The 14,854-nt window shown below is 48.2% G+C and overlaps 2 protein-coding genes across 3 annotated transcripts in view; both read left to right on the top strand.

Annotated features, from left to right (window-relative positions):
* The window catches only part of bnipl (BCL2 interacting protein like), a 20,416-nt gene extending 13,724 nt beyond the window's left edge, over nucleotides 1-6,692 (top strand). Inside the window, exons 6-10 of the mRNA XM_031311214.2 lie at nucleotides 1,537-1,639; nucleotides 2,469-2,600; nucleotides 4,769-4,855; nucleotides 5,723-5,821; nucleotides 6,562-6,692. Of these exons, the coding sequence (XP_031167074.1) occupies nucleotides 1,537-1,639; nucleotides 2,469-2,600; nucleotides 4,769-4,855; nucleotides 5,723-5,821; nucleotides 6,562-6,586 (446 nt within the window). The 3' untranslated portion in view covers nucleotides 6,587-6,692. The remainder of the gene's footprint in view (nucleotides 1-1,536; nucleotides 1,640-2,468; nucleotides 2,601-4,768; nucleotides 4,856-5,722; nucleotides 5,822-6,561) is intronic.
* A 1,165-nt stretch (nucleotides 6,693-7,857) lies between these two features.
* Nucleotides 7,858-14,690, top strand: LOC116058377 (thioredoxin-interacting protein-like). Of its 2 annotated transcripts, XM_031311212.2 has the most exons (8): nucleotides 7,858-8,132; nucleotides 8,213-8,533; nucleotides 8,822-8,897; nucleotides 9,180-9,327; nucleotides 12,511-12,723; nucleotides 13,216-13,362; nucleotides 13,670-13,963; nucleotides 14,297-14,690. In XM_031311212.2, the coding sequence occupies exons 2-8, from the start codon at nucleotides 8,263-8,265 to the stop codon at nucleotides 14,342-14,344; spliced, it is 1,197 nt and encodes a 398-aa protein (XP_031167072.1). In that variant the 5' UTR covers nucleotides 7,858-8,132; nucleotides 8,213-8,262; the 3' UTR covers nucleotides 14,345-14,690. The 2 variants fall into 2 exon arrangements, with proteins under 2 accessions (XP_031167072.1, XP_031167071.1); XM_031311211.2 differs by having other exon boundaries at nucleotides 7,858-8,533.
* The last annotated feature ends 164 nt before the right edge of the window (nucleotides 14,691-14,854 follow it).

The raw sequence follows: 14,854 nt of genomic DNA, 5'->3' as shown, positions 1-14,854 counted from the left end.
GGGGCTGCGCCATGTCATCAGTCTTTCATTGATGCCGATGGGGGATTCAGGAAAGCGCTGCAGCAGTTTAGACTTCACAGCAAAGCCAACTCCATGGTTACAGCGAGTGCCTTCGGGGACCCCCTTCCAGAAGAAGGTGTACCCAGCACCAACCTGTGTCAGGGAGTCCTCCCCATGTAGTCTGGTCTCGCTGAGAGCTGCTATGTCGATGTTGTATCTTGCGAGCTCCAGGGCCACCAGTGCTGTCCTGCGGTAGGGCCTGTCAGGAGTTACGGCCAAGTCCAGCAGTGTGCAAAAATTCCAGGAAGCAATGCTTAGCTTATTTTTCACTTTGATTTTTCGACCGCAAAGGGGGGATGCTCCGACGGTTGCGGCTTACCGTCCGGAGTGTGGGGAGCAGACCATTTCTGGACCACCTTTTCAAGGTCCTTGAGCAGTGTGGGGCTGCTCAGTCACAATGGAAGCTGCCGAAAAGACGCGCTGCTCCATCCCGCAGTCCTAGCGACCATCACTCCATTGCCGCCTGTGTGCATGGTTTGGTTAGACGCTCCCAGCCACATCCTTGGCATGTGCCCACCACCATTCCACATCGCCACAGGACTTGTGAGCGGGGGGCAAGGAGCTTGCACATAGTTAAGGATTAAGGTGAGGGTGTGGGTGCGCAGACTACACTCCCACCATGTCCTTGACAGGTCCGGGTCAGGATCCAGTGGCATGGACACCAAGACGACTGGGGACCCAGCACTGCTGCAGCCTTCATCCACCTTCCCAACTGTTGTGATGCTCCACTTAAGTCAGCCATCATCCTCCGCCTGTTCCGCCGTTGAGGTCTTGCGTCCTTTTTTTCAGGGTGTGCTCCCTTAGCCTTTGCCTCTATAGGCTACCCCACAAGGCAGTGGGACTATTTGCCCATAGTTGGGGCAGTGGTTGGCGGGTGCCAGGGCGTGGTCACTGCTTGGTGGGCCTGCACATCGCACCTCTGGGGCCCACTGCTGCTCCGAGATCCCCTACAGTTCAGCCTGTCCGTTAGGGCCCAGTTACCGTGTGTGGCCGCGAGGAGGCACTGTAGGAGTCTTGGCGGTGGAGAGGCTGTGTAGCGACAGGAAGAGACTTACGCACTCGGCTCCTCTTTTTGCCCTTGCACAAGGGGAATAGTCGGTGGCAGTAGCTGTAAGCAGAATGTAGCAAGCAGAAGCAGCATGCAGCATGCAATAACTACTAAACTGTTAAACTACAGGCACTACTATCCCAGTACTACTGCACTGACGCATCACACACGCCCTGTGTCAACACACACACACACACACACAGACAGACACACACACACACACATACATACACACACACACACACACGCACAGACAGACACACACACACACACATACATACACACACACACACACACGCAAGTTTTTGTTTTTTCACCCTTTAACGCTCGTTTCAACACAATTTCTGCCCAAACGAAAGAGTCCTTTTATTTCGTGGCACCTGAAATCAGTCTGTGACTCCTCTTCTCTACGTCTGATTGGCTGTCAGGTTACTGTGGCGATGAGATGAATGCTGTCATCCTCTTCACTTCCTGCTACCTGCCGGAGAGCACGGTGGACAACTACGAGTACGTCATGGACAACCTGTTCAGGTGAGATTACACACACACACACACACACACACACACACACACACACACACACACATACACACACACACACACACACAGATTAGCACCAGTCCAGGGACAGCGGATGTAAAATGGCCTCCAGACTAATTCTGGCACATTTTACTTTTATGTATTTTTATGTTCCCCGATAAATACACCTGAAATAAAATGTGTGTGTGTGTTTGTGTCTGTGTGTGTGTGTGTGTGTGTGTGTGTGTGTTTGTGTCTGTGTGTATGTGTGTGTGTGTGTGTTTGTGTGTGTGTGTGTGTTTGTGTGTGTGTGTGTCTGTGTGTATATGTGTGTGTGTGTGTGTGTGTCTGTGTGTGTGTGTGTGTGTGTGTGTGTGTGTGTGTTTGTGTCTGTGTGTATGTGTATGTGTGTGTGTGTGTGTTTGTGTGTGTGTGTGTTTGTGTGTGTGTGTGTCTGTGTATGTGTGTGTGTGTGTGTGTGTGTGTGTGTGTGTGTGTGTGTGTGTGTGTGTGTGTGTGTGTGTGTGTGTGTGTGTGTGTGTGTGTGTGTGTGTGTGTGTGTGTGTGTGTTTGTGTCTCTGTGTGTGTGTGTGTGTTTGTGTGTGTGTGTGTTTGTGTCTGTGTGTGTCTGTGTGTGTGTGTGTGTGTGTGTGTGTGTGTGTTTGTGTCTCTGTGTCTGTGTGTGTGTGTGTGTGTGTGTGTCTCTGTGTGTGTGTGTGTGTGTCTCTGTGTGTGTGTATGTATCTGTGTGTGTGTGTGTGTGTGTGTGTGTGTTTGTGTCTCTGTGTCTGTGTGTGTGTGTGTGTGTGTGTGTGTGTGTGTGTGTGTGTGTGTGTTTCAGGTACATTGTGGGGACCTTGGACCTGATGGTATCAGAGAACTACCTGCTGGTCTACCTGTGTGCCATGGCGCCCAGAAACAAGCTGCCGTCCATCCGCTGGCTGCACCAGTGCTACACGTCCTTGGATAGGAGGTACGCTGCAGACAGACAGACAGAGAGACAGGCAGACAGGCAGGCAGACAGACAGACAGGCAAGGCAAGCAGCTTTATTTGTAGAGCACATTTCAGCAACAGTCGGCGTCACGTTTTGGGCGTTTTGAGCGACCAGAGCGTCAATCAGAAAGTTGAAAGTAGGTCAACTTTATGGTAATGAGCTATGACGCGATTCAGTGGCAACCAATCAGAATATAGACGTCCTTCACGCTGGCTGATTCCAGAGAAACATACGATGTAAACTTTGGTTCCTACCAAAACATTAGTTCAGAGAAAAAGGAGGAGAAGCTCATCATGGCCGTTGCTGGGTTCCCTATCATTTATGATATTTGCGTATAGGGACCAGTTAACGTTAGCTGCCGGTCACATGGTCTCTAAACAGTCCGCTCACGGTGAAGTCCTGCACGGATCAACAGCTGGCGGCTGCTCGCTCTGCCTGCACGCTGCTGCGGTTCAGCGGCTAACGAGCGAGCTAACTGCTAACAGACACCGCTGCTACCAACAACCAATACACATTCTGTCATTATATATGTCATTTATAAAAGGTTTCTAGTGTCAGTGTATTGGCCGTGCAGTGGCTGCTTGATCTTTTTCCATGATGAACATAGAATGCTGCTACGTCAGAGCGGCCAAAGCCTCAAACAGCTTCCCCGGACTTTCTGACCAGCGTCCTCGACCGGGCGGCCAGAGCTTCTTTGCAGCTCAAGTCGGCGGTGGTGTGTACGTACGGTTAACGGAGGTGTGTACGTACGGTTAACGGAGGTGTGTACGTACGGTTAACGGAGGTGTGTACGTACGGTTAACGGAGGTGTGTACGTACGGTTAACGGAGGTGTGTACGTACGGTTAACGGAAGTGTGTACGTACGGTTAACGGAGGTGTGTACGTACGGTTAACGGCGGTGTGTACGTACGGTTAACGGCGGTGTGAACGTACGGTTAACGGAGGTGTGTACGTACGGTTAACGGAGGTGTGTACGTACGGTTAACGGAGGTGTGTACGTACGGTGAACGGCGGTGTGGACGTACGGTTAACGGCGGTGTGGACGTACGGTTAACGGAGGTGTGTACGTACGGTTAACGGAGGTGTGTACGTACGGTTAACGGCGGTGTGGACGTGCGGTTAACGGCGGTGTGGACGTGCGGTTAACGGAGGTGCGTACGTACGGTTAACGGCGGTGCGGACGTACGGTTAACGGCGGTGTGTACGTACGGTTAGCGGCGGTGTGTACGTACGGTTAACGGAGGTGCGTACGTACGGTTAACGGAGGTGCGTACGTACGGTTAACGGAGGTGCGTACGTACGGTTAACGGCGGTGCGGACGTACGGTTAACGGCGGTGTGTACGTACGGTTAGCGGCGGTGTGTACGTACGGTTAACGGAGGTGTGTACGTACGGTTAACGGAGGTGCGTACGTACGGTTAACGGAGGTGCGTACGTACGGTTAACGGTGGTGCGTACGTACGGTTAACGGAGGTGCGTACGTACGGTTAACCGAGGTGCGTACGTACGGTTAACGGAGGTGTGTACGTACGGTTAACGGAGGTGTGTACGTACGGTTAACGGCGGTGTGGACGTACGGTTAACGGCGGTGTGGACGTACGGTTAACGGCGGTGTGGACGTACGGTTAACGGCGGTGTGGACGTACGGTTAACGGCGGTGTGTACGTACGGTTAACGGAGGTGTGGACGTACGGTTAACGGCGGTGTGGACGTACGGTTAACGGCGGTGTGTACGTACGGTTAACGGCGGTGTGTACGTACGGTTAACGGCGGTGTGTACGTACGGTTAACGGCGGTGTGGACGTACGGTTAACGGCGGTGTGGACGTACGGTTAACGGAGGTGCGTACGTACAGTTAGAAATTAAACATTAAAGAGCAGTTAAAACAGTTAAATATATAAAAGCAGATACAATAGGAATTTCTCTTTATATGCTTATATAGATTGTCATACAGTGTCAACAATGTATAAGAAATGAACAGTTATTTAAAGAAAGGCAACATCAAACAGACAGACAGACAGACAGACAGGATCAACTATAGGTAACATTCTGTAACCCTAACCCTCAGTGTGTGTGTGTGTGTGTGTGTGTGTGTGTGTGTGTGTGTGTGTGTGTGTGTGTGTGTGTGTGTGTGTGTGTTTTCAGGCTGAAAAAGGACCTGAAAGGTCTGCTGGTTGTCCATCCGGCCTGGTACATCAAAGCTCTGCTCACCCTGGTCAAACCCTTCATCAGGTCTGTACACACACACACACACACACACACACACACACACACACACACACACACACACATATACACACACACACACACACACACACACACACACACACACACAACACACATATATATACACACACACACACACACACACACACACACACACACACACACACACACACACACACATATATATACACACACACACACACACACACACACAAAGACACCCAGACACACACACACACAGATTTCTTACAGAATGCCGATGCAGCATAACATTCCTAACTGTCTGTCTGTCTCTCTTTCTCTGACCTGTCTGTCCATGTCTCTCTCTCTCTCTCTCTCTCTCTCTCTCTCTCTCTCTCTCTCTCTCTGTGTCTGTCTGTCTCTCTCACCTGTCTGTCTATCTGTCTAACCTGTCTGTCTGTCTGTCTGCCTGTCTCTCTAACCTGTCTGTCTGTCTGTTTGTTTGTCTGTCTGTCTCTCTAACCTGTCTGTCTGTCTCTCTAACCTGTCTGTTTGTCTGTCTGTCTCTAACCTGTCTGTCTGTCTCTCTAACCTGTCTGTCTGTCTCTCTAACCTGTCTGTCTGTTTCTCTAACCTGTCTGTCTGTCTGTCTGTCTGTTTCTCTAACCTGTCTGTCTGTCTCTCTAACCGGTGTTACCTGTCTGTCTGTTTCTCTAACCTGTCTGTCTGTCTGTCTGTTTCTCTAACCTGTTTGTCTGTCTCTCTAACCTGTCTGTCTAACCTGTCTCTCTAACCTGTCTGTCTGTCTCTCTAACCTGTCTGTCTGTCTGTCTGTCTAACTTGTCTGTCTGTCTGTCTGTCTGTCTCTCTAACCTGTCTGTCTGTCTCTCTAACCTGTCTGTCTGTCCACAGTGAGAAGTTCAGCAGGAAGATTCAGTTCGTCCAGACTCTGCAGGAGTTGTCTCAGTTTGTTCCCACAGAAAGACTTCAGATCCCCGACGCCATATGCCAGTAAGACCCCTCAGACACCATCTCACAAACAGCCCCGAAATCCCCATCACCAAACCCACCAGACTCCATGTAAACAATCAGGACTTTTAACGTGTATAGAGCCAGCATATTTCCACCAGACTCCATGTAAATAATCAGTACTTTTAGTGTGTATAGAGCCAGCATATTTCCACCAGACTCCATGTAAATAATCAGGACTTTTAGCGTGTATAGAGCCAGCATATTTCCACCAGACTCCATGTAAATAATCAGTACTTTTAGTGTGTATAGAGCCAGCATATCTCCACATGTAAATGGGTGAATTAAGGGTTTATTTCAACCAAACCAGAGTGGTGATTGTTGGAACAGTGGAAAGATGAACCAAGACGGTTTTGATAGTTTGATTTAGTTTCTGTCCACTTTGAATGTAGTGTGTTTTACGATGATAAAAGTACTGATTATTTACATGGAGTTTGGTGTAGTTTGGTAATGGTGATTTCGGGGCTGTTTGAAACTAAAAGGATCTTCCTCTTTAACTAAAAGGTCTATCTCTGTAGGGATCCATCCCATAATGTTGTCAGACACTTAGAATAATAATCTGAGTCTGTCAGCAGCAACAACAGAACTTTTAGTGACTCTAAACTGACCTTTCTGTCTGCCTGTCTGCCTGTCTGCCTGCCTTCCTGTCTGCCTGTCTGCCTGTCTGCCTGCCTTCCTGTCTGTCTGTCTGCCTTCCTGCCTGCCTGCCTGTCTGTCTGCAGGTTTGATGAGAAGTTGAGCAGATGACATCACTGGCTCCTACAGGTCAGCCGTTGGCCGTCTTCTCTCCGTGACGTTACCGTGGTCGTCCTCACCAGACCTCCTTCTACACACATTCTTCATTTCAGAGAAATGCATTTTTTTAGCTGCGTTTTTTCCACTTTTTTGTCACTCTTTTTTTTGGACGTTCATGTTTCTGGGATATTGAATATTAATTAATAAATATTAAATAATCTGATTCTGGAGGTTAGTGTTAGCAGATGTTACAAACTAGAACTGATTTCTCTTACGACATGTTTGCGTGTTTTTTCACCGTGTTTTCCCGCCAAGGTTTTTGGTCTCTGTTGAAGTAAATCCCACCTGTCTGTCTGTCTGTCTGTCTGTCTGTCTGCCTGCCTGTCTGTCTCTCTGCCTGTCTGTCTGTCTGTCTTCCTGTCTGCCTCTCTGTCTCTGCCTGTCTGTCTGTCTCTCTGTCTGTCTCTCTGTCTGTCTGCCTGTCTGTCTGTCTGTCTGTCTGTCTTCCTGTCTGCCTCTCTGTCTCTGCCTGTCTGTCTGTCTGTCTCTCTGCCTGCCTGTCTGTCTGTCTGTCTGCCTGTCTGTCTGTTTATATTCATTAATGATCAGACATGTACATAATAAATGTTAATTTAAAAGCATCGGTGTGTAAATGCTGTTTTATAAAATTCTTCTAAAAATCTCTGTTGTTATTTTTTAGACACACAGACCCACACACACGCGCACACACACGCGCACACACGCACGCACACACACACACACACACACACGCACACACACACACACACATGCACACAGACACACACACGCGCACACAGACATGCACACACACACACACACACACAGACATGTGTTGAAGACAGTTTGTCATGTAAAGGTGACTTTTAACAGAGCAACATGCCTTTTAATGAGTGATTCTGGCCACTATGAACAGATATGAATGAATATAATAGATATAATATGAATGATAATTCAGAGTGCAGCAGTTGTTATTGTTTTTGGGGACACCAGATCTGTTTCTATTCTCACTCTGATGACTCTACTCTTTCAACTCTGCCTCATATTTATGGCCAGCCAGCCACAGGCCCCGCCCACCCGCTACACGAGCTGCCCACGCGTCCTCTCTGCGCTCTGATTGGCTGCATTCGCCAACAGCCCGCGCCAACCAATCAGAGCGCTCCGTGGGGCCAGAGGCTGTGTGTGTCCACACGGTCAGCACGCAGTGCACGCACTGCTCGGTGAGAAGTAACGAGACACCGGGACGCTCTCTCCAGGTATAAAACTGACCTAAAACCGGCACTGACACAGAAACGAACGACGGTAACAGCTACATATTTAATTAAACTTAATTAAAGTGTATTTTTTAATCGAATTAACGTTTAATTTCTCCATCTCTGGACTTTAAACTGTAACTGACAGAGAAACCAACGGCTCCAACGGCTTTTAATTTGAATTAATCCGTTTATAACGTTTTAATTTCACTATTGTTTTCATATATTCGTCTCCATCTTTGGACCTAAAACTGCGACAGACACAGAAACTATCGACGATAACGGCTTTTTATTTGAATTAATTTGTTTATAAACGATTAATATCACATCTCTGGACTTTAAACTGTGACTGACACAGAAAACACGGTTTTTTATTTGATTAAAGTTAACTTTATTAACGATTTATTTCCCGCCGCCATGGTTCTGTCTCCTGGGAACAACAAGCTCAAAGTGTTCCAGCTGCTGTTCTCGGATCCCGGCCGGAGCTTCTACAGCAGCGGGGAGAAGCTGTCCGGCTCCGTGCAGCTCCAGGCGGCTCTGCCCTGCCGGCTGGCCGGCCTCAGGGTCTCCGCGGCCGGCTGCGCACGCGTGGACCACCGCTGCGGGAAGAACCGCAAGAACCGCAGCCAGGAAGTGGAGTACCTGAAGTACGAAGAGGATCTGCGGCTAGAGGAGCAGCTCAGCAGAGGTTGGTGTTAAAGCCTGTCTCTCTCTCTGTCTGTCTGTCTGTCTGTCTGTCTCTCTCTCTGTCTGTCTGTTTACCTGTCTGTCGTTCTCTCTCTGTCTGTCTGTCTGTCTGTCTGTCTGTCAGTCTGTCTCTCTCTCTCTCTCTGTCAGTCTGTCTGTCATTCATTGTCTGTCAGTCTGTCTGTCTGTCTGTCTCTCTCTGTCTGTCTGTCTGTCTGTCTCTCTCTCTGCCTGCGTGTCTGTCTGTCTGCCTGCCTGTCTGTCTCTCATTAACTGTCTGTGTCCTCAGATCCAGAAGGTTTCTTCCTGTTGCCGTCTGATCAAACGTACAACTTCCAGTTTGGTTTCGAGCTTCCTGCAGCCGGGTGAGACACACACACAGACAGACACACACACACACACACACACACACACACACACACACACACACACAGACACACAGAGACACACACACGCACGCACGCACACACACACACAGACATACACACACACGCACACAGACACACACACACACACACACACACACACACATACACAGACAGACAGACACACACACGCACACACACACACACACACAGACACGCAGAGACACACACACACCAGCCTGTGATTATTACTGATGGCCGTGTCTTCTGGTCTGGTTTCAGGCGTCTGGTGTCGTCCTACAAAGGGAAGTTCGGCCACGTCCGTTACTACGTGCGGGCGGTGCTGGACAGGCCTTCCCAGAATGCCTTGCAGTGTGAGAGGGAGTTTGAGGTGGAGGAGCCGCTGGACGTCAACCGACCCGACCTGCTGGTACCTGAACTCACCGCCACTTTCACACTTTAGTCTGTATGGATTAGGGCTGGCAACGTCAACGGGATAATAACGGGTTCAGGGATTAATAGTTATAGATAGTTAAGGTGGGGGGGGGACTACAGACTCATATACTACATTTAACAATTATTCATGAAACACTAAATATTAAATTTGAATAATAATATATAATTAATACATTATATCTATCTATATCATGTGGCTGTCTGCCACATGGCCAGTAAATGTTTGTACCAGAATAGTTTTGGTGAAGGTGGGGCCTAGCCGGGAAACCCACCAACTAACCAAGCCAAGAGTCCATGTCTAGTTTCTCCAAATAGAGGCACCTAGAGAGGGGAGAGAGAGAGAGGGAGAGAGAGAGAGAGACAGAGAGGGAGAGAGAGGGGGGGGGAGACAGAGAGGGAGAGAGAGGGGGGGAGACAGAGAGGGCGAGAGAGAGGGAGAGAGAGAGAGGGGGGGAGAGAGAGACAGAGAGGGAAAGAGAGAGAGAGAGGGAGAGAGGGGAGAGAGAGAGAGACAGGTGGGGGGAGAGAGAGAGAGAAAGAGGGGGGGGAGAGAGAGAGAGACAGGTGGGGGGAGAGAGAGAGGGGAGAGAGGGAGAGAGGGGAGAGAGAGATAGAGAGACAGAGAGAGAGAGAGAGAGAGAGAGAGAGAGAGGGGGGGGGGAGAAAGAGTGGGGGAGAGGGAGATGCCTGTATACGAAGAATTTAGGGACCCTCATTCTGTTACCGTTGGAGTCTGGAGATATTTTAGAGTCTTTTTATTGGTATAAATAGTGATTAGTTTTTACTGTCCCTGGTCCCTGAATACTAGCGTTGTAAGCTAACCAGCGGTCCGCGCTAGCTTGTTTCAAGCTCCAAACTCATCAGATTAGCATGAAATCATCACATCTGTTATTAACCCCTAGGTTAGTTTTGTGCCGGAATTGTCCTTTAAGGCGGCAGGCGCGTGTTGCTTAGGCAGACGCCTAAGCAAAAAAATGTTTCAGCACCACGGACAGCGACAGCTGATGGCCAGAGATGGTGCTGAACAGCTGTCGCTGTCCGTGGTGCTGAACAGGCCAAGAGCTCTCAATCAGTGCCAGACTATATAACTGACATGGTACTATTTTATATATATATATATATATATGTTTAGGGTTAGGAAGAGCTGGATTAGATTAGATCATATGCAGTAATTAGCTTCTTTCAGCTAATAATCTGCAACGTGTCACTTTGGGCCCCGTTCTCATCAAGTGATGCAAGATCGGCGGCGTTTGAGGGGCTCCTAATTGGCACGGGGCCCTGGGGCGGCCACACCCACGCACCCACGCCATCTCCCCTACTGGTCAGATGGGTTATAGATCTGGACATTTCCGAGCGCACTTGAAGGCAGCTTCATTTCCCAGAGAAAGAGAGAAAGAAAAGAGACGGAGGGACTAGGGCTGGGACGGTTACCGCATTACCGCAATACCACGGTCATCTGATGCCTACCGCCAGTCTGAGCTCGTCACAAAAAAAGCTGCAGTGTTTATATGTGTTATTGCACATTAGCCCAGCAGCTAGCAGAGCTTCCTTCTGTTTATAGCTTTATCCTGATAAAACGGCACGGTGAATTCCAGCCTGCGTGCACGTTTGGTAGCCTGAAACAGAGCAGCTGATATCGGTAGAGAGAGCAACAAGTTAGCAGACTGCTGAGTCGCCCTCTCTGCTCTCTGTCTGCTCAGCTGCTAGACGGGCTGCACTCGGCACTGTCGGCAAACTATTTTATTTCTATTTTACTTTATTGACAAAAGAGCTTTCTGAACTGTCTGTGGAACGGATCAACGGAGAGGAGAGAAACCAGTGTGGCCCTAAATGACAGCAAAACTCACTGAAGACTCACACTGAGATGAAATGTTTAAACGTCCCTTTAAACCAAGGCCGCCCAATTTGGGGCCCGCCGGCCAAGTTTGGCCCGTGCTCTCTTTGTTTTGGCCCGCCATGGATTTGACATGCTCATGCTTATTCTCCTCTTATTTTAAAAGTAATGACTATGAAACGTACATTTTGTGCAGTTAAAAAGTACGTAATCTGAGTTTAACGGCAGTGTAATGCACCGTGCTGGTAAACTTCCCATTTAAATTACATACGTACGTTTTACCTACGGAGAATGGCAAGAATTACGGTATTCTTCAACATCAACATTTATTTTTGGCCCGTGGCCTTCCATCCAGATACATTTTGGCCCTTCATATGAAAGAATTTGGGCACCTCGGCTTTAAACACTGGGAACATGTTCCTCTAAATTACATTACATTAGATTCAACTTTATTGTCATTGTGCAGAGTACAAGTACAAAGACAATGAAATGCAGTTTGCGTCCAACCAGTACTGCAAAAATAGCAGAAAAGTGCAATGTGATATACAAAGTATAGACAGGACAAGAGATATAAGGTAGACAGTAGTATACAGTTGGTTAACAGAAGGTGGTTTAGAGTAATATAAATATAAATATGTGTAGTGTATTAGCAGTTACCTCATAAGATCAGAATAAATATGGCTATGTAATATGAACAATGAATGAACAACATGTAAACATATGTGCAATGTAGCAGCAGTAACATTATAGTAGTAGTAAAAATCATATAGATATATGCAGCGTATTAACAGAATATAAAGTAAGAAAAACAGAATAAATATGGATATTCAGTATGAACCATATAGACAGATATGTACAGTATGTACAGCTGTAGTAACAAGAGTAGTGAGAGTAAGTGTATGTGCAGGATGAATAGTATGAAGAGCAGTAGGATATGGTTATATATAAGTGTAATTACAGTATGTACATTTGTAACACATAAACACAAAAATGTGAGATTGATCGCGAGAATGATGCAATTAATTGTGATTAAATATTTCACTGGATCGACAGCCCTAAAATTAACCAACTTGTGAATCATGTCGGCTGATTATTGTAGAGATTTTAATGCTGTAAAAATAGTAAATAAGTGCCATTAATTTACTGTTTTCAACAACAAAATATTCTGTCTTTTCCAGTCAGTTTTGACTTTTTTTTTTTTTTTTTTTTTTTAACAATTTTTGAATCTTTTTTTAATTTTTGGTCTATTGACAGCCCTAAAATAAGCAAGCGTGTGGATCCTGATTATTATAGAGATACTAACGCTGGCTGTGGTGTCCTCAGGCTCCGGCGGCAGCGGCCAATCAGAAGAAGGTTACCTGCATGTTCATCCCGGACGGCCAGGTGTCCATCAGCGCTCAGATCGACAGGAAGGGCTTCTGCCAGGGAGAAGACATCTGCATCCACGCCAAGTTCGAGAACACCTGCTCCCGCATCGTGGTTCCCAAAGCCGCCATCATCGCCAAACACTCGTACTTCGCCGACGGACGCACCAAGGTGAGGGAGGGGGGGAGGGAGAGAGGGATAGAGAGAGAGAGAGAGACGGAGGGAGGGAGGGAGGGAGAGAGAGAGAGAGAGAGAGAGAGAGAGAGAGAGAGAGAGAGGGAGAGAGAGGGAGAGAGAGGGAGACGGAGAGAGAGAGAGACAGAGAGAGAGGGAGAGGGAGGGAGAGAGAGACTGAGAGAGGGAGACAGAGAGAGAGAGACAGAGAGAGACAGAGAGAGGGAGAGAGGGAGAGGGAGAGAGAGAGAGGGAGAGGGAGGGAGAGAGAGACTGAGAGAGGGAGACAGAGAGAGAGAGACAGAGAGAGACAGAGAGAGGGAGAGAGAGAGAGGGAGAGAGAGACAGAGAGAGGGAGAGAGAGAGAGAGGTGGAGAGTGGCTGTACTCTCTAACTCTGGGTTTTACAGGCAGCTTTTTTCTTCTGGTTCTGGTCTGGTTCTGATCTGGTTCTGGTCTGGTTCTTATCTGGGAACTGTTTGTGTTCCAGGAGTCCCGTCAGAAGCTTTCGGCGGTCCGGGGGAACCACATTATTTCGGGGATGTGTGACATGTGGCAGGGAAAGACCATCAGAGTCCCCAAACTGAAGCCCTCGCTGCTCGGCTGTGACATCATCAGGGTGGACTATGCCCTCATGGTGAGTCGGGATGACATCACAGCAGGGAAACAGATTCTGACCAATCAGAGAGCACTTTAGGGAATCTGTGTGTGTGTGTGTGTGTGTGTGTGTCTGTGTGTGTGTGTGTGTGTGTGTGTGTGTGTGTGTGTGTGTGTGAGAGTGAGTGTGTGTGTGTGTGTGTGTGTGTGTGTGTGTGTGTGTGTGTGAGTGAGTGAGTGAGAATATTACGAGAAAAAAGAACATTTTATCAGAAAGTTGTAATATTTGACCCAAACTCCAGATGTGAGTAACTTTTTAACGTTACCGTTTGTGTCCGGTCCCTCAGATCTCGCTGCACATCCCGGGCAGCGAGCGCCTGGCCGTGGAGCTGCCGCTGGTCATCGGGACGGTCCCGTTCAGCGGCGTGGGGAGTCGTACCAGCAGCATGAGCAGCGCGGGCGAGTCGCTGAGCAGCTGGTCCTCGTTCCCCTCGGCGCCGCCCAGCTACAGCGACATCCACCGAGACCTGCGCCAGCCGCTGCTGCTGGACTACGACGGAGCCCAGGACGCAGAAGACGAGGAGGACGGGCTCTTCATGAGAGCGCCACAACACTACCCCCCTCCCCCCGCATACACAGAGGTAACACTACCCCCCCGCATGGGGGCTAACATAGAGGGGTGGAGCTAATATGTATGGGGCTAACATAGAGGGGTGGAGCTAATATGTATGGGGCTAACATAGAGGGGTGGAGCTAATATGTATGGGGCTAACATAGAGGGGTGGAGCTAATATGTATGAGGCTAACATAGAGGGGTGGAGCTAATATGTATGAGGCTATCATAGAGGGATGGAGCTAATATGTATGGAGCTAACATAGAGGGATGGAGCTAATATGTATGGGGCTAACATCGAGGGCGGGGCTTATGGGCTTATGTCCACCAGACAGGTTGATGTTGTGTTTCTGGTCTCCAGGTGGATCCGGACTCTGTGAACCCTCTTCAGGCCGTTCAGGTCTTCTGACAACTTCCTGTTTGTGTCGGACTGAAGACTGTCGGTCTCTTCTCTGGACCGCAGCGCTGCCTGAAGACCACGACTCAGCTGTTTCCTGTCAGTGACTCAGCTGTTTCCTGTCAGTGACTCAGCCGTTTCCTGTCAGTGACTCAGCCGTTTCCTGTCAGTGACTCAGCTGTTTCCTGTCAGTGACTCAGCTGTTTCCTTTCAGTTTCCTGCCTGTGTTTTGGGTTGTGTGGATGAAAACAGAGGAAAGTATTGTTAATAATAGTTGTGACTCAGGTTGTACATATGATGTAAATAAGAGATGTTTTTATTTTTTTACAACACAAACATTAAATCAGTTCAACATTAACTGTCAGAGTGTGATGTTTGATTCATAAATGTTCTTCATTTACAGACTGATTATTCTCTTATTTCTACTGTTAGATCCTTTACTGCAGTACCAGTACTAATATCACACTGTAAATATTATCTTAAAGGGGAACTATGCAGTTATTTTAGCTTAATGTACCTTAA

The sequence above is a fragment of the Sander lucioperca genome, chromosome 10, assembly GCF_008315115.2.
Source record: "Sander lucioperca isolate FBNREF2018 chromosome 10, SLUC_FBN_1.2, whole genome shotgun sequence".
Classification (NCBI taxonomy): domain Eukaryota; kingdom Metazoa; phylum Chordata; class Actinopteri; order Perciformes; family Percidae; genus Sander; species Sander lucioperca.
This window is presented reverse-complemented; position numbering and strand designations above follow the sequence as displayed.

What these genes read in the sequence shown, in the direction of transcription:
- LOC116058377 (XM_031311212.2), top strand. Translation starts at nt 8,263, where the DNA reads ATGGTTCTGTCTCCTGGGAACAACAAGCTCAAAGTGTTCCAGCTGCTG. An exon ending in TTCGAGCTTCCTGCAGCCGG is followed by an intron (nt 8,898 to 9,179) that starts GTGAGACACACA and finishes GTCTGGTTTCAG; the next exon opens with GCGTCTGGTGTCGTCCTACA. An exon ending in GGGTGGACTATGCCCTCATG is followed by an intron (nt 13,363 to 13,669) that starts GTGAGTCGGGAT and finishes CCGGTCCCTCAG; the next exon opens with ATCTCGCTGCACATCCCGGG.